Consider the following 21138-nt stretch of genomic DNA (forward strand, 5'->3'; position numbering starts at 1 on the left):
GTGAAGTGCGTGCCACATTCCCGGGGGTGGGGTACCCACTGTTTTTACGCCACGCACTGGCACGCATTGGCACGACTTGTTTGCGCATAGTTTGCGCACAGTTCACGCACTGCTGCAATGCGGGAAGTGCGTGGCAAAATTTTCAACATGTTGAAATTTTTTTTCGCTCTTCACGCATTGCCGCGCATTGCCGCGCATCGTCCCGCCCCTTCCCGCAAGTGTCCACGCATTGGCACGCATGATGCAATTTCAGTGCGTGAACTATGCGGGAACCGAAAATCGTGAAAGTGTCAACTAGGCATAAGAAATTTAAGAGATTGAAGGATATCAATAAAATTATCTCAATAATCTTTCCTCACACCATAAGCAATGTTAAGTATGTAGTCTTTTGAGGATTACTAAAAATGGCACCAACATACTTAAAACAAGATTTACACCATGTTAGTTCACTACATGATCACAATACAAGACATGCTGTAAGGGATGCATTGTGTGTACCCAAATTTAGGACGGACACTTATAAAAATAGTCCTCTAATTTCTGGAATTAGAGTATGGAACCAACTTAAAAGTCCTGTCAAAATGTCACCATAGTACTTTGAACAGTTTTAAACACGCTCTAAAAGCCCTGTTATCTGTAGATGAAGTGTAAGTGAACATTTGGAGTTTTCGTGCGAAGCAAAATTATGAAATTTGGTTGACATGGTTATCGTTATATCATGTATTCATACATGTAATGTATCCATTTTCAGCTATCTTGTAAACAACCTAAGTGTATTAGTTAAAGAGCAATTTAATGTAAATATGTATATAACAATTTTGGTATCCCGTGCTATATCAGATTATTAAATGAAAGTTTAAAAAAACTAAAAAAATTGAAAATTCCATTCACCTATTTCTTGTAAATGATCAAGGATGATTCTTGTATGAACAGTTATTCATTTTCATGGGGATACCAATAATATTAATTTGTATTTGTTATATGCTTGTGTATTTATCTATTTTGTTTTTGATGCTGTTATTTGTTTTATTATTACCAAACAGGGCCTCATGGAAGACCACCAAATTGGTGATATGTGCTACCCTGTATAAATATCAGAAATAAATAAATAAATAAATAAATAAAAGAAACTAAGAAATGTCTTGATTTTGAAAAATTAGAAACTGGTAAATAGACTAGACTACACTGAATGACGTCATGTTACAGATGACAAAATGGCTTCTACAGGAGAACTTACACTCGACAGAGGTAAATATACTATACATTTGTAATTACAAATATCTCTTGGATGTCGCCAATATTTAAGTATTTTGTGCATTATTATATAAATATGGTATCTTCTAATCGTTATCAAGTAAGAATTTCCGAGTGGTGATGTGAGGAAGTGTGAAAATTAGAGTGTTTTTATCCGCTCTGCAGATTACGCCCATCTTCATACGCGACTAGCTGTTGTTTACAGGAAGAAGGGTCGCTTGAACGTTTATTGACGGGGGATGGCCGGGCGGGCGGAGAGGGCAGGGAGGGCATGGCTAAGCTTAGGGTTGGCCCGGCGGACGTGGACCGGGCAAAATTGGTGGGTTGATGACTGGAAACTCTCACAAATTTTGAACTTTCAAACCTTTTTAATCGAATTTTCAGCAAAATAAAAATGAGCTTCAACTTGTAATGTTATATTGACAATCTAGATTGCCAATACTATAGATAGGGTGTCTGATCGCGCACCCGATGTTGTGTGCTAAAATTCTTCCCATAGAGATTACACGCATCCCTATGCAGTCTACGTGCATTGCGCGACCATGCAAAAAAAGTCAATTTTTTTTTTCAATTCGAGATTCAAACCTTTATCTGTTGTGATCCTGAAGGTGATAATCAATAAATGAGGTGTCATATGAAAGAGCAGGTAAATTCCAATATTTCTAAAGGGGCGTAGCCCCCGAAATTCTAAAAATATCTTGGTCAAAACAGCAATTGAAACATTGTGTCCTGGCTAACTCTGAGGTTTGTCACTTTTGAGATATGACGCCCCGATCGATAAGTAGTCCCAGTCCTAAGGAACAATTCTATGTGCTTGTATTTTCGCTAGCCCCCAGGGATCACAACTGATAACAGTTTAAAAATACCCTTCTCGCTATTTGGTGGATCAGCTAATGAGGGGGCGTGCGCTCCGCTCAGTCCAAACCATGGTTACATCGCGTAACATCTCCGCGCACGAACGAAACCCCAAATTCAAGTATGGGTGGCCATTCGCGGCATAGAACCCGGAAGTGAATACACGTTATAGTCAATGGCAATATCGCGGAGACATCTCCGCGATATTGCCATTGACTATAACGTGCATTCACTTCCGGGTTTATTGTGCGACGAACGCCAACCATACTAGTCAATGGCACATGTCGCGGAGACAGCGTAGCTCAAGCTGCAAGTCGCGGATTGGCTTAGCAGCATGCGTACGATATGCATACGCTTGCATATCGCGCGATACAGCTGTTTGGCTAAATTTAGCAAAACAACATCACTCTGCGTAGACGTCTTTTTCGTCGATTTTGACCAAAATGATATGAATATACCAGCGTTTTGGAGGGGCTGTAACTTTTGATAGAAACATCGGTGAGACTTGAAATTTGAAATGTATTATTCTGATAACATCTTTTATTCAAATATCAAACAAAAATGGTGAAAAACGATCCCAAATTGAAAATTGAAAAATCGTTCAGACACCCTACTATAGAGTAAAGGAGCCGGTAATCGGCCAGCTCCAGTTTTCGGCCGATTGGTTGGACGCAAGGTAAAATCACTCTAAAATACATCGCATAATAGCATAACACATATCCCACACATACCATACCATGCCAGTGTCACTGAAGAACCACATTTGCAATGGAAAATATATCCTAAAATATCACATTTTAGCGATGTAATCGCCGGTCCCACTACCCAAATCTGAAAAATCGAGTATCTTACGCGTGTCTGTAAGAAATATGGGTACCATAAAATGAGCTTTATTTCAAGTATTTTTCAGATTTAGAGCCCGATTTTGTGCTAGTCGCAAGCTCAAAAGTATCTCATCGCATGTATTAAATCAATGCAGCCGCACACCGCGACGCACACACGATATCTCTGTCTAATTCAGATTCCAACTTCCGATCACCGCTGTGCCTGTCTTCGGCCAGGCGAGCACCAGGGAGCTCCGGCGTGGGATACCTGCTCCGCCCGCTTGTGCTGTACATCAGCGCGGAAATGCACGGCGCGCGCGAGCGCTTCCTATTGACTTTGTACATGCGGCCGTAAACTGAAACGCTCGGCCGATAACTGGCTCCAAAACAGTGAAAATTGAAATGAATATTGTCATGGCAATTCTGGATTTTTTTCTGGGATTCTTTTTTTGTTTAAATAATAATAATATTTGCTTCATGATTTGAACAAGAAATGATAATAAATAGGAAGTAAAGAGTCCTAAAAATAGGATTTTGTCTTAAGTGGCCGAAAACGGGATCTTTACTCTAGTTGAGTTTGGTGGCCATCTCTACTCTGCCTCTGGCTCCGGCTCTGGCCGAAAGTGAAAGTGAATTCTAAAATAAAACTAAGATTTGTCGTAAAATTATTTCTCAGACTTGGTGAATTGAAATTCTGAAATATTGTGAACTAACAAGTAAGATATTTCATATTTAAGACAGTGTAGGGTAGCGCGCCCAGTATTCGGTCAATTCCCAGTATTCGGTCAGACAGCCGTTTCAACAGCTGTAACAATTTAAAAAATAATTTATGAGCCACGAAACTTGCACAAATTAGGCAGCTGAACAATTTTTCTTAACTCTCAAAATTAAATCAGATTTAGGGCCCCGGAATGATCTCCAACTTAGCTCGAAATTGGTCAGTGTCGCACAACTTTCCGCACTTCCGCGTTCTCTTAGCACATGCGCTAACATGCATAGCCATATGTAGAAGTCTATTGCGAAACAACTACTGTATAAGCTGTTATTTTCGCGAGGGTTTTATTTTCGCGAATTTTCGCGAATTGCAAATTATCGCAAAATTATCAACACGCGAAAATATTACCACCTCATCATTCCTGAGCGCGAAAATATCAGCGTAATATTATCCTCTCGATCGCCAGCGCCATTTGCCTAGCCACTGCCACTACTACGAACATGTACATGCCGCGCCCACACTCACTCAGCTTATTGTGTAGCAGCGGTTGCATTTGCACAGCTTGCAACACTCACTCGGTGATTCCACTTTCCGCGACAGCAAGTGGGGAAGTTATCATTTTTCAAACGTCTCTTACTCTTCTGTAACCGTTGTCAACTTGGTATTTTAATCACCATGCATTACGCTCGCACCCCTATCTTAAAATCGATCAGCCTTCTCCCTCTATTTGCCGGTACGGTAAGTACTCTACTGTATGGGTAGCCTCTTGTCGATGCCCTCGCGCTATTGGAGTCTCTAAATTCTGACGAGCGAAGCGAGTCAGAGAAACCGAGGCGCTCGCGCTGAGGGCCTCTTGACAAGTGATCTGGATTTCTAATGTTTTACTTTGTTTGGCGAATATTCCGACCCAGCAGAGTTCGGTGAAAGTCATCCAATCAGAGAGAGCTACTCATGTACTATGACGTAATATCTACCGCTCTGTGCGAATTCCCTCCGTGAGAGCGAGACTGGCCGCCTAGTTGTAGTCTGCAAGCACAAACCCTGGTCAGGCGTAACAGAGAGTGTGCACTATAAGACTACCATATGCCACGTACTATAGCTGTTCCTGACCTATATTGGTACAACCAGTAGGTACCAGTAGATAGCTGGGCTAGGCTTCTCTCAAGGCACAATGATTTTTTGATAAAGTGTCAAATTAGGGTCTGTGCTTGCAGACTAGCCTAGTTGGGCAATCCCGAACACACACGTACACACACACAATCGCTGCGGTCTAGACATGCATAATTCAGTAGGAAATCGGGTCTCATGAATATATAATTCAGATCACTTGTCAAGAGGCCCTCAGCGCGAGCGCCTCGGTTTCTCTGACTCGCTTCGCTCGTCAGAATTTAGAGACTCCAACAGCGCGAGGGCATCGACAAGAGGCTACTGTATGGGCTGCTTAAACTTGTGTGTGTACATGTACTTACGTGTACCGAGTCCGTGTGTGTATGTGTTGCATTTCACTGAAACAACTCACTGAATCTATGATTGTTTGGACCTACGGACTTCATCGTTTCAAAATAAATCTACCACCACAAGTAAACAACATCCACAAACACACACTCTCAGGCATAACACCCGTAACATGACACACAAAACAATTTCCACTGCCTGAACGCCCGCCGCACAAGTAAGCAACGTCACACAGTACTAGTACATGTGCTTTCAAAACTACGTCATCGCCACTAGCGGGAATTCCCTATAGTGGGGTTTCCCATATTGGCATTAACGAGCGCCCTATGTGCTGATGCAGTGCTTGTAGTGCGAGTGCGATGCGATGCGATGCTGTGCGATATGTTTTGTGTATGCATGTCGCACAAGCTAACTCTGGTCAGGGAGGTGTGTCTTCTCCGATAGCTTTGTGTATGGTATGTGTAGCATGGCGTGTAGGCATGGCGTAGTGAATTAATACGGAAGTACAGTACAGTACTTAGTACTGCAAAAGTGTCATTCGCGAAAGCAACGACCCGCGAAAATGTCTCTTAGCCTGTCATTCGCGAAAATATCTGTACGCGAAAATATCAGCTTATACAGTACATGTGCTGTCAGAATGAATTTAGTATGTGTGTGAAGAGAATCACTTCCGTGTTCGCTCAAAAGCAGCGAATTTGCAAATGACGCACTTGCCGATGTGCAAGAGGTATTTATACGATACCCTTGCCATGCGGTATCGCTCGGCCAGTATTCGGTCAACGCATTGACATTCAGTGCTTTATCGCGCAATTGTGTGAAAATAGTGCGCAAATACGCTACGCTCCCTCGCAACGGAGATACCACGCACAAATCGCGTGACCGAATTCTAATCGGCGCGACCGAATTCTGGGCAGAAAAATGCTCCGTCTTCTTTCGGAAGTATTTTGCTTATCATTATTCTATATTTTAAGTGACTATAAAATCCTGTCAGAGGAATAAATTTCTTTTCTTTTGATGGGTAGATTGCCAAATAAAAGAGGTAAGAATTCAAAATATTAGTGATTTCCCCTTAAGTGACCGAATACTGGGCACTCTACCCTAATTCATTTATTTCTTAGAATTTGTTATTGAAAAAAAAATCGAATAAAAGCAGATCAAGCAATTGTGAGATCAGAGTCCGTGTTCAAAAGTCTCTAGACTAAACGAACAAAACTTTCAGCCATTGGTCGTACCCGTCAAGGTTTATGATAAAAACAATGAAATTTACCTAGATCCTCTAATTTATGTTTAAATGAATAGGGGTCTAGATCTACAGGGCATCAAGCAAAAAAACAAGAATGAATTCACATAAAATGAATATTTTTGGATTTTATCATCATCATGATGGCTGCACCAGCTCCAATGAAAGTTTTTTTTAAGTCGACCAACTTGTCACTCTTTAATTTTTAATATTTAATAGTCTACAAAAAGTGTTAAACAATGATAGATTAGAATTCCATGATATACCTTGAATAGGCCTACCTTATACCTTGAATACCAAAGCTTCTGGAAGAAAGCCGTCTCCAGCTGATGAAAACTATGAAAACTATGTTTGCCATATTTTAGTTTTAATTGGATCTATTCAATACAAAACAATTTTGAGTAACTTTTCTTGGGTTCTCCAAAGTTCAAAACCCTGTCAAAATTGTATGAATGTGTAGGTGATGTCTATTGTTGTGATTAATTTTAAATGATTACGACTCATTACAAATTGTTATCAAATCAATTTATGTCTTCTTTTATTAGATGTCAACCGTGCGGTTCAGTTGCTGCAAAATCTACAGCAACGTGAGTATTTCCTTTCGATATCTAGCTTTTTAGTTGTATTGCTTGTCAGAGCTTAATGTAATCCATGGCCGTGGATGGTGGATGCCCTTTTGATTGGCCTCAATGCCCCTCTCATCGGCCTTGGAGATTTTGTGTGCCCTTTCCAATTCTTCCTATTTGTGCTGTAATATAGGAATGTGCCCTACAGAAAAAAGTGGCCTTGCCCTAAAAATATTAAAATTTAAGGCCTGGCTTGTACTGGATTGACTAATTGTGGAGGAAAGCAAAACAACTGCAAAGCTCTAATGTACGTGTTCTTTTTTATTTCATGATTATGGAAAGTACCAATAAAAACATGTTCATGTAGTAAGCTGTCATTTGAAGTTATTATTTAAGACATTGTGTTTTCTGTGAAAAGATTCTTAATGTATTCAATTTCATTTTCATCTGCATATTTGAGAACTTCACAGAAGACCAGATAATTTATCAATTTCCTAAATTTCTCACCTCTAGCCTTGATGAATTTTTCTCTTTTTTCTCTTTCTATGAACTTCCTTTATTTGATGGTCAAGTGAAGAATTACTTCAGAGAAACATGTTTTGATGAAAATTATTATCAAAGAATGCATACTTGAGTTAATTTAAATGTATGTGAGGTATTTGAAGAAAAGATAGATTGAAATGTCTGACTTGTCAAGTATACATGTAGGAGTCTAGAATATTATAGTAGGGGTAATATATCGTCCACCAAACCAATCAGTGCAATCTTTTATTGAATCATTTGATGAAATTTTAAATATTGTAAAAAAAGAAAATAAATTATTGTATTTAATGGGTGATTTTAATTTAAATTTATTAAAAGTTACATCTTGCAAGAGAGTCAATGAATTTCTTGATGTTTGTATGTTTAACAACATTTACCCTCTTATTCATACTCCAACACGTGTAACCAATCATTCTGCTTCCTTGTTAGATAATATTTTTACTAATGATCTACAAGAAATATTTGCAGGTGTTATCCTTGGTGATGTCAGTGATCACTTTCCAGTTTTTTCAATTTCAAATCTACAGTTACAAATTAAAAAGGAACATGCTTCATTTAAACATGATTTTAATAAAGAAAATTCACAGCTTTTTGTAAATGAAATAATGAATGTATGTTGGTTTGTTGAAAATCATGATGCTAATGAAGCCTATAATGATTTTTTGCAAAAGTATTTAAATATTTACGAGTCATGCTTTCCAATTAAAAAGTCAGTTAAAAAGAAATTCAAAAATAAACCATGGTTTAATAAACCACTACGTAAACTCTGTAATAAAAAATGTTACTTATACAGACGATATGTTAAAAAACCTATTCCAGAAAGACATGAAAAATACAAGAATTTCAGAAATAAGGTAACTGAAGAAATTAAAGAAACAAAGAGAGCATATTTTAAAGGTAAATTTCAAAATGCTGCAGGCGATATGAAAAACACATGGAAAATAATCAATGGAGTACTGGGTAGGGGTGTAAAGAAGAAGGTGCTACCAAGTTCAATTCAGTGCAATGATGCAATGATAAATGGGACAGCAGCAATGTGTAATGCTTTTAATAAATACTTTGTAAATATAGGCCATACACTGTCTTCTTCTTTTGTAAATTCTGGGGACTGTATGCAACATGTAATAAAAAATAATTCATCTGCATTTTTTACTCCGTGTACACCAAAAGAAGTTATTAATATTGTTTCTAAACTTAAAAATGGCAAGAGTTCTGGTTTTGATAGAGTGGATATCACATTGGTTAAAAATGTTATTCATATTTTATGTTACCCTTTATGTGATATTATCAATTTATCTTTAAATACTGGTGTTGTCCCAGACAAACTTAAAATTGCAAAGGTTATTCCTATTTATAAAAATGGATCAAATGATAATTTATCAAATTATAGGCCCATATCTATTCTTCCTATTTTTTCAAAGATTTTAGAGAAATGTGTATATAGTCGTGTATATAAATTCTTGGAAAAATGCAATATCATTACTCCCAAACAATTTGGTTTTCGAGCGGGACACTCTACTTCTTCTGCCATTACTGAGTTTATTCATAAAGTTACAAATGCCTTTGATAATAGAGAAATAATTATTGGCCTGTTTTTAGATCTTAGCAAGGCTTTTGATTCTCTTGATCACTCAATTTTATTAAAAAAATTGGAATGTTATGGTTTTAGAGGTATTGTACTGGAATGGTTCAAAAGTTATTTAAGTAATCGCAAACAATATGTTGTTCTAGAAAAATGTGAATCACAGACAATGGCGATAAGATGTGGAGTGCCCCAGGGCTCAATTCTTGGGCCATTATTATTTCTTTTATATGTAAATGATATTTGTAATGTTTCAAAAGTGCTAGAACTGATATTATTTGCAGATGACACTAGTGTGTTTATGTCCCATCAAGATATTGTATCTCTTCAAAATATGTTTAATACAGAATTTGCTAAACTGGTTGATTGGTTATATATAAATAAACTTGTAATCAATATTAAAAAAACACACTTCATGATTTTTACCAAAAAAAACATTGATGTTACCCAAATAAAGGTTAAAGTTAAGGAATCTGTTATTGAACATGTTACACATTTAACTTTTTTAGGAGTCACAATCGATGATAAATTAAATTGGAAGGAACACACTGGTGTCGTCTGCAATAAATTGGCTAAACATGTTGGTGTATTTTATAAATTGAAATTTTTACCTAAAGAAATATTGATGATTTTGTATAATACATTAATATTACCCCACTTAAATTATTGTATTCTTGTATGGGCATGCTCTAGTATGCAAAATACAAATAGGCTTTTAATTTTACAAAAGAAAATTATAAGAATTATATCGCACAGCCAATACCTTGCTCATACTATACCTCTTTTTTACAACCTGAATTGTTTAAAAGTAAACGATATTTATGTTTATCAATGTGCAATTTTTATGTATTTATGTTTAAAAAAACTTTTACCAAATACTATTTTACAATATTTTCAACTTAATAAGAATATTCATGGCCACCAGACCAGGATTTCAAATAATTTTAATATTCCAGGAGTAAGGACACTAGTTTCCCAAAATACAATTTTTTTCAGGGGTCCAAAAATTTGGAATGACATACCCATAGATATTCGACTGAGTCCATCACTAAATAGTTTTAAAAGAAAATTTAAACAGTACTTGTTAAAGCAATACTCAATAGTGCAATAACCTATATTCTTAATGTTCATCAGACAGAAAAGTGTGTATGGGAGAGAGTGTATGTGTGAATGCAAATTATTTCCTTTTTTTCTTCCTTTTTATAACAAATACAAAATTTAAATAATGTACTTAGTTTTTTACACAATTACTGGAGACAGACTTTTACATAAGGCCCGGCCTTCCTGTCTAGTCTCCAAATACTTTCATTAATGTACATGTTTAACATAATGTTTTTCCCTTGTACATCATGTCTTCTCTACTCGTGTTATCCTCATGTTATATATTGATACATGTATTATATTCTAACTTTTATATGTTTGTTTTCCTTTGTATATTTTTAATGAAAGTATTGAATAAAGTGAACTTGAACTTGAACTTGAGTCTGAAGTTAAATATACTGTCATATCATGAGGAGAGTCATGAAGTATGTACATGTATCAATGGAGTTCAGAAGTCTGTGACACTGGGGATGAAAAGCTTTTAAACCATCAAAGGAATTGCCGTATTGTCATGGGGTAGAGATGATATTATGATTAATAGCATTGTATTGTTGTAAATAAATTTTGGTTGCACCCACTTCTCAGTAGAGAGATAAAGATTGCGTGCTCAATCTTGCTTGTAATTGAAAAAATATTGGAACTAGCAGAATTTAAACCTAATGATAATTATTAGCATTGTATTTATCTTTTTCCCCACGGCTTCAGAGTCTGGCTTGCCTACACAGAAGCTGATTGCTTTACAGGCCATCTTAGAAAGCGATTTCTTCAACGCTGTGAGGGAGGTGTATGAACATGTCCATGAGACTGTAGACATACAAGGGGATCCTGAGGTCAGAGCTAATGCTACAGCCAAGGTAAGCATCATACTGTGTTCATACTTGTACTTGTGTAGATCATAAGCTGTGAGTATGAACATGTCCATGAGACTGTAGAAATACAAGGAGATCCTGAGGTCAGAGCTAATGCTACAGCCAAGGTAAGCATCATACTGTGTTCATACTTGTACTTGTTAAAAGGAGAATATAGTATGCCAAGGGGATCCGGAAGGAAGGGGCAAAGTTACGACCAAGGAATGAAAGATGTGGTGTTCATACTTATTCTTGTAATAAAGGTCATAAACTTGCCACGAAAATTATAATATATTTTTTGTCTAATATCTTCATGTTAGTTGTTTTCAAGGCGCACACCAACTTTGGGAATATATATTGTGTGTACCGGTGTATATAATATACACATTTGTAGATCTTTGGAAATATTAGCCCTGCAAAACATTAGCCCTGCAAATTTATATCCATAGCAAATTTGTAAATTTACTTAGCTGTTTTAATGGTTAAATTATCAATATTGATGTACATGTAAATGATAATTGATAATGAGGACAAGGGGAGTTGCTTTGGACCGAGGTCTCTATATGTATAATTGTATTGTGTTACTGTTAATACTGTGGACATGGACATACATTTAAATTAGAAAACAGTTGATCATTAAGACTGGAAATAGGGCTTCATTGGACATATCCCCATCCATTAGAAACAAGGTACTCCACCCACATAATTTTCTGTCCTACATGTATCTCTTGTACTTGCTATCTAGCCAACTCTCGCCCTCGCTCTCTCTCTCCCTCTCTCTCTCTCTCTCTCTCTCTCTCTCCCCCCTCTCTCTCTCTCTCTCTCTCTCTTCTCATTTACTCTTACTTAGTTTAATATAGAAGGTAAACATGCATGATTATAACTAGTTATATCCCTCAGTGATAAATGCCAAGGCTAATAATAATCCAATGTCAGTTCTATATGTTGAGCTGCATGAATAGCTGTAACATTGAGTCTCCTTTGACTATCGATGTGGCCCATGGAAATTGCCCTTCCTCACTTCATTTTCTTTGTCAGTTATATATTTATTCAGCTCAACACTAAACATTGTTTGGTAATGACAGATTCATTCTGCAAATCCAAGACAAAATATTGCTTTGGAAGAATTAACCTTTAATTGATTCGTATCAGAGTTTAACAGTGATTTAGATGGAGAACAATGTGGATTTGTGTAATAATCAATTCCATTATAAATTATTATTCAAGATTTCAAGGGGATGAATTACATTTCAATAGGGACTTTTAGATTTGCACGAAGACAATGTGGATTGCTACGGTCAACGTCTTTTTAATGCACTGCCTTGAATGGACGTCACACGTATCAGTCCACGCAAATCTAAAAGTCCCTAATGATAACATACTACATATAAAGCATTCATGTAGAGCTTAAACAGATACAAAAACACATTTATTTTAGAAAATGGTTCCTCTTGTGAAGCTAAGATTTAGATTTATCAGTTCAATTGTCCTGATTTTTAAAGGTCAAAGGTTGCAGCTTAACTGATATCAAGTAATTGTTAAACCTCTCTCTGAATCCTAGTGATTATGATAAGCACTGCATTGATATTGACTCCTAAAGCATTGTGTATTAAAGCAAAATCAGTCAATCAATTAAGATTCTGAATGATCTCACTAAATCATTACACGGAAGGAAAGCAAGTTTGAGGTTATTATATAGGGAGCTTCTTGGGTCATGTTATTCGAAAGAATGGTCTGGAAAATCTTGCACTGACTGGAAGAATAGAGGAGAGGAGATGTAGGGGTAGAAGGAGGATTCTGTGGATGAGTAGCTTAAGGAGTGGGATTTCTGAAAGTGGAATTGATCTCAGGGAGAATGAATTACTTCATAGAATATGGGACAGAGAGTTGTGGCATTCCATGGTCGCCAACGTCTCAGGACATGGCACGTAAAGAAGAAGAAGATATAGGATTGTTGATACATTTACATGAAATACAGTGAGTTTAGCTACGTGTATTTGAAATAAAGAGGTATAAAAAAAACTGTTCAATATGTGGATTAGAATTTTGCCAGTCGAATAAATTTGTCTTTGTTGCTGACCATTTCTGCATTTTAAGCATAATATAGGCACATGTAATGGATGCCTTACTGCAATAATTGGTTACATGATCACATTAAATACATTTAAGTTTTGTCAACAGAATTATTATGAACCCAATTGGTGTGTAATACATGTAGCAAGAATGTTGCAGTGTTAAATGTTTCTATGAAAGAAAGACAGAAAGGAAAAGGCCTGGGATGATAAATTAATTTGATATCCCCTGCTCTAATGTGTGTGTTTGTGGGTTTAAAGTGATTTAGTAACATTGCCTCAGATTCTGAAACAAAATCCTGGATTTAGCTCATGCTGCAATCATAATTACCTTCAGTCAGGAATCCCATGAATTTTACAAGCCAATCGCCGGTCTGATTATCAAGATATTTATGATTGAAAATGGAAATATAACGGTTTTTATAACACTACAGTCTATCAGGGAAATTGAGTAAGGTAAAACCGGTCACTCAAAGGATTTTACTTTTTGAGGCACTTTATGATCATTTTGAAGCGCAATTTTTGTAGGGCTTCAATATTACACCATATCACAGACACTGATAACACGTAGGGTCATGCATATCAAATTGAACATTGTTAAAGTAGATATTCATTGATTTTAAAAACTAACTTTATTTTCCTTATTGCAAAGTTGAAACTTTGATTCGACAAGGTTATCAAAATTCAATGCTTGGGAACATTTCAAGTAAAAAATTATTATAAATTACAAAACGCTTAAATACAGCCCCGGCATAGCACCTGAGAAGCTCTCCGAATGCTGCTGAGATATGTGAGATCACAGTATGGACATGATTTGCACAAGCAGACGATGTCCCATGACATCTCACACATTTTTAGTGCCTGTGTTTTCATCTTCTCTTAAGTTCTTTCTCTTAGTTCACTACCGTCAGGCTAAATGTATAATTTATTGCCTCACTCTAAACCCTGCGCATGGTTTTATTTTGATGACAAATGCAGCGATACAAAAATAAAGGAATCTGTCGCTTGTAAACAAAATAAGACGCCATTGTATATTCAGCTGCACCCACCGCGGTATGTTCGGCGGTTCAAGAGGGAACAAATGCCGTCCTTAATATCATTCCGGGCGGGTTTCAATTTGAAAGTCTGGTTTCTTTGATTGTTAATTAACCCCTATCCTGTGTATTTACAAGCAAAAGATTTTAGTTACCAGAATCGGGGCATATCCACTTTTGAATGGTTTGACATGCCATTACATTTATATACACTAAACTCATTATAATTTGACAAATAACAGCTTTGCAATTATGTTCATTCTGTATGGGATGTCGTCTGCTTGGGCAGTATTGGTCCATATAGTGACGTCATTAAAACATCGTTATTTTTCCGGCGAATCTCTCGCATATCCCAGCTGCTATGGAGGTGGTTGTATTTGTATTTTTATAAATCACCCGATATGTAGTTGACCTAAAACGTGTACGATGGCCATCTGTTAGCTTACCAGTTTCTAGTGATACATTAGTTGACACATTTGTGATTTTCTTTGAATTTCACCTTTAACCGATGCCTTTAATATCTTTTGCCTACAGTAAGTTGCAAGCTTGAAAAGGAATTCTGTTTCAGGCCAGGTGGCTTGTGGTAATTTGAGATCAAACTGGCCGGCTGACAGGAAATTGGTCATTTTGAAAGGAAATATTTAAATGCCCCGTCTCAACCAAATATTTCCTGAACTCTAAATTATCATTGTCTACAAAATGTTGTGGTCTAATTTTCAAGGATTTTCTTTTTAAATAAAGTTTTATCGGATCCTGGACGATATACAGGATGAGGTTATTATATTATTTATTGTTATTAACTCGGCCTATTATTAATATTTTAACTCTGAAATAATCAAGGACATGATGGGTTTCCCTTAAATTGTGTGACTTTCTCTTGCCATTGGTAACAGAGGCAACGATTATATTCTTGTTGACCGTTTCTTTTTTCAGCGAAGTATCATATTTCCAAAATAGAATGTGTATACCCGGTACATATTTCATATTGCATTGATAGTTGCCAATTAATGTGTACATGTAAATATATATATAGTTGTCAGGGAAAATCGTTAACGTAGTTAGACAAATTTGATGTTTAAGAGAAGATGTTAGATGATCAGGAAGGAAGGATAGATACAATATGGAAAGAGAAACTTAAGACAGGGCTCAGCACTAACAAGTGGCACCAAAAATTCAAGTCTGAACCCTCATGATGTTGACATTTTTAGAAAGGGCTCGTACATAGAGACTGTAAAAACTTTAAAAATCCCCCTCCAACCCCCTCCAAAAAAAAGTTGGTGTGGAGCCCAGCTGAAGAGAAAGGGGCTGAAGAAAAAAAAGAGGTAAAAATTTGCAGAGATTGCAGAGATCAATGCTGTAGAGAATAATATTGTTTCAAAACAATAGAATTTTTGTAGAGCCTATATACTTGCACTGTACACTCGGCACTTGACAAGCACAAGGTACGATAATACGCCAACGGCGGTCTGTACTATACTGGAAGAAGAAGAAGAAGAATAAAATACATGTTGTAATACGATAATATTAATATGATGTTCTAAGTTTATAACATTATGTTTTTAGTTTCAGAATTTCAACTAGGTCCCAATCAAAAACTTTAATCAGTTCTTCTTTCTTTGTTTGTTTTTTTTATTTTTTTATTCCAGGCTACCGTAGCAGCCTTTGCAGCTAGCTAATCAGTTCTTCTTTCTTTCTTTGTTTTGTATTCCAGGCTACCGTAGCAGCCTTTGCAGCTAGCTAATCAGTTCTTTTTTCTTTGCTTGTTTTGTATTGCAGGCTACAGTAGCAGCCGTTGCAGCTAAGTTAATCAGTCCTTCTTTCTTTCTTTGTTTTGTCTTCCAGGCTACCGTAGCAGCCTTTGCAGCTAGCGAGGGCCACGCCCACCCAAGGGTCGTTGAACTCCCTAAGACGGATGAAGGTTTAGGGTTCAATGTGATGGGAGGCAGAGAGCAGAACTCACCCATCTATATCTCAAGGATCATCCCTGGGGGTGTAGCCCATCGACACGGGGGCCTGAAGAGGGGTGACCAGCTACTCTCGGTCAATGGTGTGGTAAGGTCAAGTTTTATTTTCCACATTCCATTAAAAACATAAAATTAATACCATAAATATTATGAACAATAGCATACAGGGAATAATTTTATGATTAGCAATTTCAGCCGATGGATAAATATTTCAAATGAAATTCTGTACATTTCTATGGAAGAAAACTGCTACACAAAAGATATTTTGTATAGCAGTCATGCAAAAATGCATAGCAAATTGCGATGCGATCCAGACAAATTATCCCCTGAGCATATGAATATATAAGCAATACATTACAGTGAAACGTGAAAATGTGGAAAGGAACCGCATAGGCCATTGACCTTTCGAGGCAGAATCCTAACAAATATAACCATGGGATAATATGTACTACAACTTACAAGCACAGAATATTGCTTGACAAACCAACAAAGTAACTTCAAAGTTCATGAAGAAAGTGAGGGCAACATCTTTAATTTGCGGATTTAAATTAATTTTAGGAATCATTGTTCAACTAGAAAGCTGTTTTATGCATAATATACAAAACATGGGAGCTGTTTTTGTTAAAGAGGGGGGGGGGGGGGGGGAGGGGTGAATTGTGTGTGTAAGGGTAAAGAGAACATTTATCCAGCGCCCTGTTGCATACAACTTACCATTAATATTAACTTTGCCATCAGTGGCAACTACCATGGTAACAGGGCTCAACAGCCAATCAAAATCAAGGTTTCCATGTAATTACCATCAATGGGAAGTTTTGTGCAACGGGCCCAGAACAAGTTGCCCCCAAAAGCATTTGCATGTTTGTGAAATTAAAAAAAAATCACAGTGGTAATGATTTTTTATATTTTTGTTGTTGATGATATCCACTTTTCAATTAGTTAAAAGGACCAAAGTAAATAACTATTACCTGGAAGCCTTTCTGTTTTTAGAAACTAGATTTTTTTAAATATACAGACATTGAAGGGAGAGGGTCGTCAGTTTCCATGTGCAGTAGGTCATATATCAATGACACCAGACTGAGTGGAAATACCATTGATGGGTGTACAAGTCTGCACACTGCAAACCTGTAGTCCCATCAAGAAATACCACTTACTCTCTCGGAGAGTCTTTGGGTGAGGGAAATGTATGATAATAACTTCACCATATGGGGACTGGGTGGAAAAGGCAGAGCATTACATAAGGCCTGTTGGTTATAAAACTTAAGGCTAATCCTGGTGATTGACAACACCTGTTATTGGGGAAACCTGAATGCTGTCCAATTCCCCATGAGAGCCAACTACTATGCATCTGCAATATTTGACCACCAGATGGGCTTCTCATTGCTATGTCATAATAAATTATACAATTGACCTTGCTTTGACTGTCTTGTTTCAGTCTGTAGAGGGCGAGCAGCATGAGAAAGCCGTGGAGCTCCTGAAGTCCGCCTCAGAGAGAGTCAAGCTTGTTGTGAGATATACACCCAAGGTGCTTGAAGAAATGGAGACAAGATTTGATCGACAGAGGGCAGCACGTCGGCGACAGATGTCACCGGAATGAACACACTACCCCCTATTGACTTTCATGTAGTAAGTTCTCATATCAGTAGTAGAAAATCTACCTGTGATACCTAATTCTATCTCTAGAGCATATTGTGCCTTTTCAGCATTTATGAAATCTGTCATTGTATAATGTTTTAAACGTTCATTTTTGTCTCGCCTGCGTAGCAAAAAAGCGAGACATAGGCGCCGCTTTTCCGGTGACGGCGGCGGCGGCGGCGTCAACATCAAAAACTTAACCTAAGGTTAAGTTTTTGAATTTTTGATATAATTTTGAAAGTATAAGTTCTTAGTCAATGAAACTTTGATTATAGGGTAATCAAGTATCCCCAATCATGTGAGTAGAATTTCAGATCACAAAGTCAAGGTCAAAGGTCATTTCAGGTCAACAGACTTGGACTATGTTGTAGCATCATCATTGAAAACTTAACCTAAGGTTAAGTTTTTGAATTTTTGATATAATTTTGAAAGTATAAGTTCTTAGTCAATGAAACTTGGACTATAGGGTTATCAAGTCTCCCCAATCATTCAGGTCACTAAGTTAAGGTCAAAGGTCATTTAAGGTCAACAAATCTATGCTAATTTATGCAAATTTATTCGAAATCACAAAAAAGGCTTCTTCTCCTTCATTTCTAGACCGATTTTGATTAGGTTTGCTTTATATCGTAGAGCTAACTTTGGTACACTAAACATCTACACAGAATTTTGAAATTGTTCTCCATTAATTAATTATGGTAATTTATGCAAAATTTATTCCAAAAATAACAAAAATTGCTTCTTTTCCCTCATTTCTTGACCGATTTTGATTTGGTTTGCCTTATCTGGTAGAGCTAAATTTGGAACACTAAACTTCTACACGGAATTGTGAGATTTTGCTCCATTGATTATTTATGGTACTTTATGCAAATGAAATGAAATTATGTACCTTCCAGGGCATCAAATTTTTATTTTTTGACCAGTTCAAAAGTGTACCACATAAAATTTAGGATATTTGTTGTTGCGAGATGCGGATGAGAGCTACGCCATTGACGTTCTGGTTTATCATATTGAATTGCCTTATGCAGGCGAGACCGCCGAGAGCGTTTCCCTTGTTAAATGATGATATTAAATTTAATGCATTTTGTTTGTACTCTCTTGACTATCATTTATTATAAATGACAGATGCATATTATATCGATGGTGATATGTTGAGTTAGCCATGTATAAAAATGAGTTCATGTTTATGTTTTCTGATTGACATTCTAATCAAATATCTTCCTTTCTTCTTTGCTTCATCTCCCCTCCCCTCCTCTTCTCTCCTTTCATTATGTGGTTTTGTCTGTTTCTGTCTTCATCTTCCGCCCTTTCTCTCTGTTTCTGTTCTTGTTTCTTGTCCTCTCTTCTGTTCTCTGTATACTCACTTTCTCTTTCACTTTTTCTTCCATGCTCTCTTTCTCTCATAATACTCTCTCTCTCCATCCCTCCGTCTCCTCTTTCTCTCTCTCTCTCCCTCCATCCCTCCGTCTCCTCTTTCTCTCTTTCTCTCTCTCTCTCTCTCCCCATCCCTCCATCTTCTCTTTCTCTCTTTCTCTCTCTCTCTCTCTCTCTCTCTCCATCCCTCCGTCTCCTCTTTCTCTCTCTCTCCGTCTCCTCTTTCTCTCTCTCTCTCTCTCTTTATATCCCTCCCTCCCTCCGTCTCTTCTCTCTCTCATCCAGGTTGTATCGGAAGCAGAATTTCATGCAATGTTCCTTGCCTATAAACCAACAACTGGACTCAATATTCAGCGTGTGAAGCGACTATATACTGCTACAAGCTGCCATCTATGTATTATGTATTGAACCTGCATTTCCTAATGAGCTTGTATACATTGGGTGATGCTGGTTCAACAGGGGTCAAAGGTCATCATCTCTGTTAGGATGTCCATTTCCTGTGGAGTAACTCATCCTCTTATGTGTGCTTTGGTCCCTCCCCCACCCTTCCACTGACTAACCCATTGGAAACAACTTGCATTATATCCAATGGAAGTGCTTGTCAAGTGCTTAAAGTCAGTGTAAGTTTTTGGCTAAAATCTGGAATTGCTAACTACTTAAAGAGATGCTTCAATCTTACTTATCATATGTATTTATTCTTTTGAAATTAAACTTTTGAAATTAATCTAATCATCTAGATATGAATTAAATCATGTAATACTGAGCCTGATTATTATCCCATCCTGAATCTCGATGGAAATCGTGTGGTACAGTGAAACCCGTATATAAAGACCACTCAAGGGTGACAAGAAAAGTGATCTTTATAGGCAGGTGGTCTTTATGTACAGGTTCCTTTAGTACAAGTTTTTATGAGAAAAGGTCATCCAGGGAAACAAAAAATGTGGTCTTTATAGAACGGTGGGCTTTATATGCAGGTGGTCACTAAGGCAGGTTTCACTGTATATCAACTTGAAATTTATCCAAGACAAACAAGTACATTCGACTGCAGCTCAAAAAGCCTTATTTTCAAGTAGTTGCCAAATGTTTCCATGGTGGATTTCAAAGTGTGCATTTGCAATGGCTGTCTTGTCAGTAGTTGTTAGTTTTGCTAAAGATAGTTTTAGAGCACAAACGATGTACCAATATTCTCTTGTTTTTAATTGTATGCTAACATTACCTTTTTAAGAAGCAATTTGTATCATTCAATAACCATCTTAAATGTATTTTATAAGAATCTCAAAGTGTTGCTTCACATGCTACATGTTTGCTATTTATAACTAGTATATAACTCTATATTATACTGCCTTCATACTTATTAATTACCTGATAACAATTGTATACATCTGTCATCCTTATTGCTTGCATACTAAGCTTAGCTTCGCTGTCACCTTTTTCCTAAGGACGTTGGCTCCACAAACATATTAAAATCATTTTATCCTATCTTGAGCAATTCTATATGCCTTCTGGAAGGTGCTGCATACGGTGAACAAAAACAAATCTTATGTTGGGTTTCATTTTTCTGTCTTGGATTAAACAGAATAAACAGGAAGGACTTTAAAAGATACAGCTTCTAATGGAACAGCCCCAAGATATCGCTTGGGTTGTCAGTGTTTTGGATTTTAAAATCATCTTTCATTTTAGCATTTAAATTTGTCCCCTAATATCATACAGAATACGCATCAAATGAATTGTGTTGGATGAACTGAGAATTGCATTTGAAGTTCTGAAACATGTATCGAGTATTCATCTATACCTTTCAAGTAATATATAGAGAGAAAGAGATAATTGATCATATATAATTGGAAGATTTTCATACATTTTGTAACGGTGAAGAAAAATTGCCAATCATTTGTAAATATAGAAGAGTGTACTGCGATATGTATAACGGTAGCTTCATATTATTAATATTATTCTCAATGAACATAGAAAATGTAAATTTTTAGATATTCTGATTGTTTACTGTGTAATGGAATGAAGGCACTGTGCTAGGGGTAAGTAGATTGAAAGGATTGGAAGATTTTACTTCAGAAAAGTCAAATTTGC

The 21138-nt window shown here is 36.8% G+C and overlaps 1 protein-coding gene across 1 annotated transcript; it reads left to right on the plus strand.

Annotated features, from left to right (window-relative positions):
* The first annotated feature begins 1175 nt into the window (after positions 1-1175).
* LOC115925590 (protein lin-7 homolog C-like) lies at positions 1176-21025 on the plus strand. The gene is made up of 6 exons (XM_030989754.1): positions 1176-1248; positions 6889-6930; positions 10841-10989; positions 15932-16141; positions 17486-17676; positions 19342-21025. The coding sequence occupies exons 1-5, from the start codon at positions 1215-1217 to the stop codon at positions 17645-17647; spliced, it is 597 nt and encodes a 198-aa protein (XP_030845614.1). The 5' UTR covers positions 1176-1214; the 3' UTR covers positions 17648-17676; positions 19342-21025.
* The last annotated feature ends 113 nt before the right edge of the window (positions 21026-21138 follow it).

Source organism: Strongylocentrotus purpuratus, unplaced genomic scaffold, assembly GCF_000002235.5.
Source record: "Strongylocentrotus purpuratus isolate Spur 01 unplaced genomic scaffold, Spur_5.0 spur5_scaffold_18, whole genome shotgun sequence".
In the NCBI taxonomy this organism is placed as follows: Eukaryota; Metazoa; Echinodermata; class Echinoidea; order Camarodonta; family Strongylocentrotidae; genus Strongylocentrotus; species Strongylocentrotus purpuratus.

Coding starts and splice junctions, on each gene's coding strand:
- LOC115925590 (XM_030989754.1), top strand. CDS start 1,215: ATGGCTTCTACAGGAGAACTTACACTCGACAGAG. Junction 1,249..6,888: donor AGAACTTACACTCGACAGAG/GTAAATATACTA, acceptor TTCTTTTATTAG/ATGTCAACCGTGCGGTTCAG. Junction 6,931..10,840: donor GCTGCAAAATCTACAGCAAC/GTGAGTATTTCC, acceptor CCACGGCTTCAG/AGTCTGGCTTGCCTACACAG.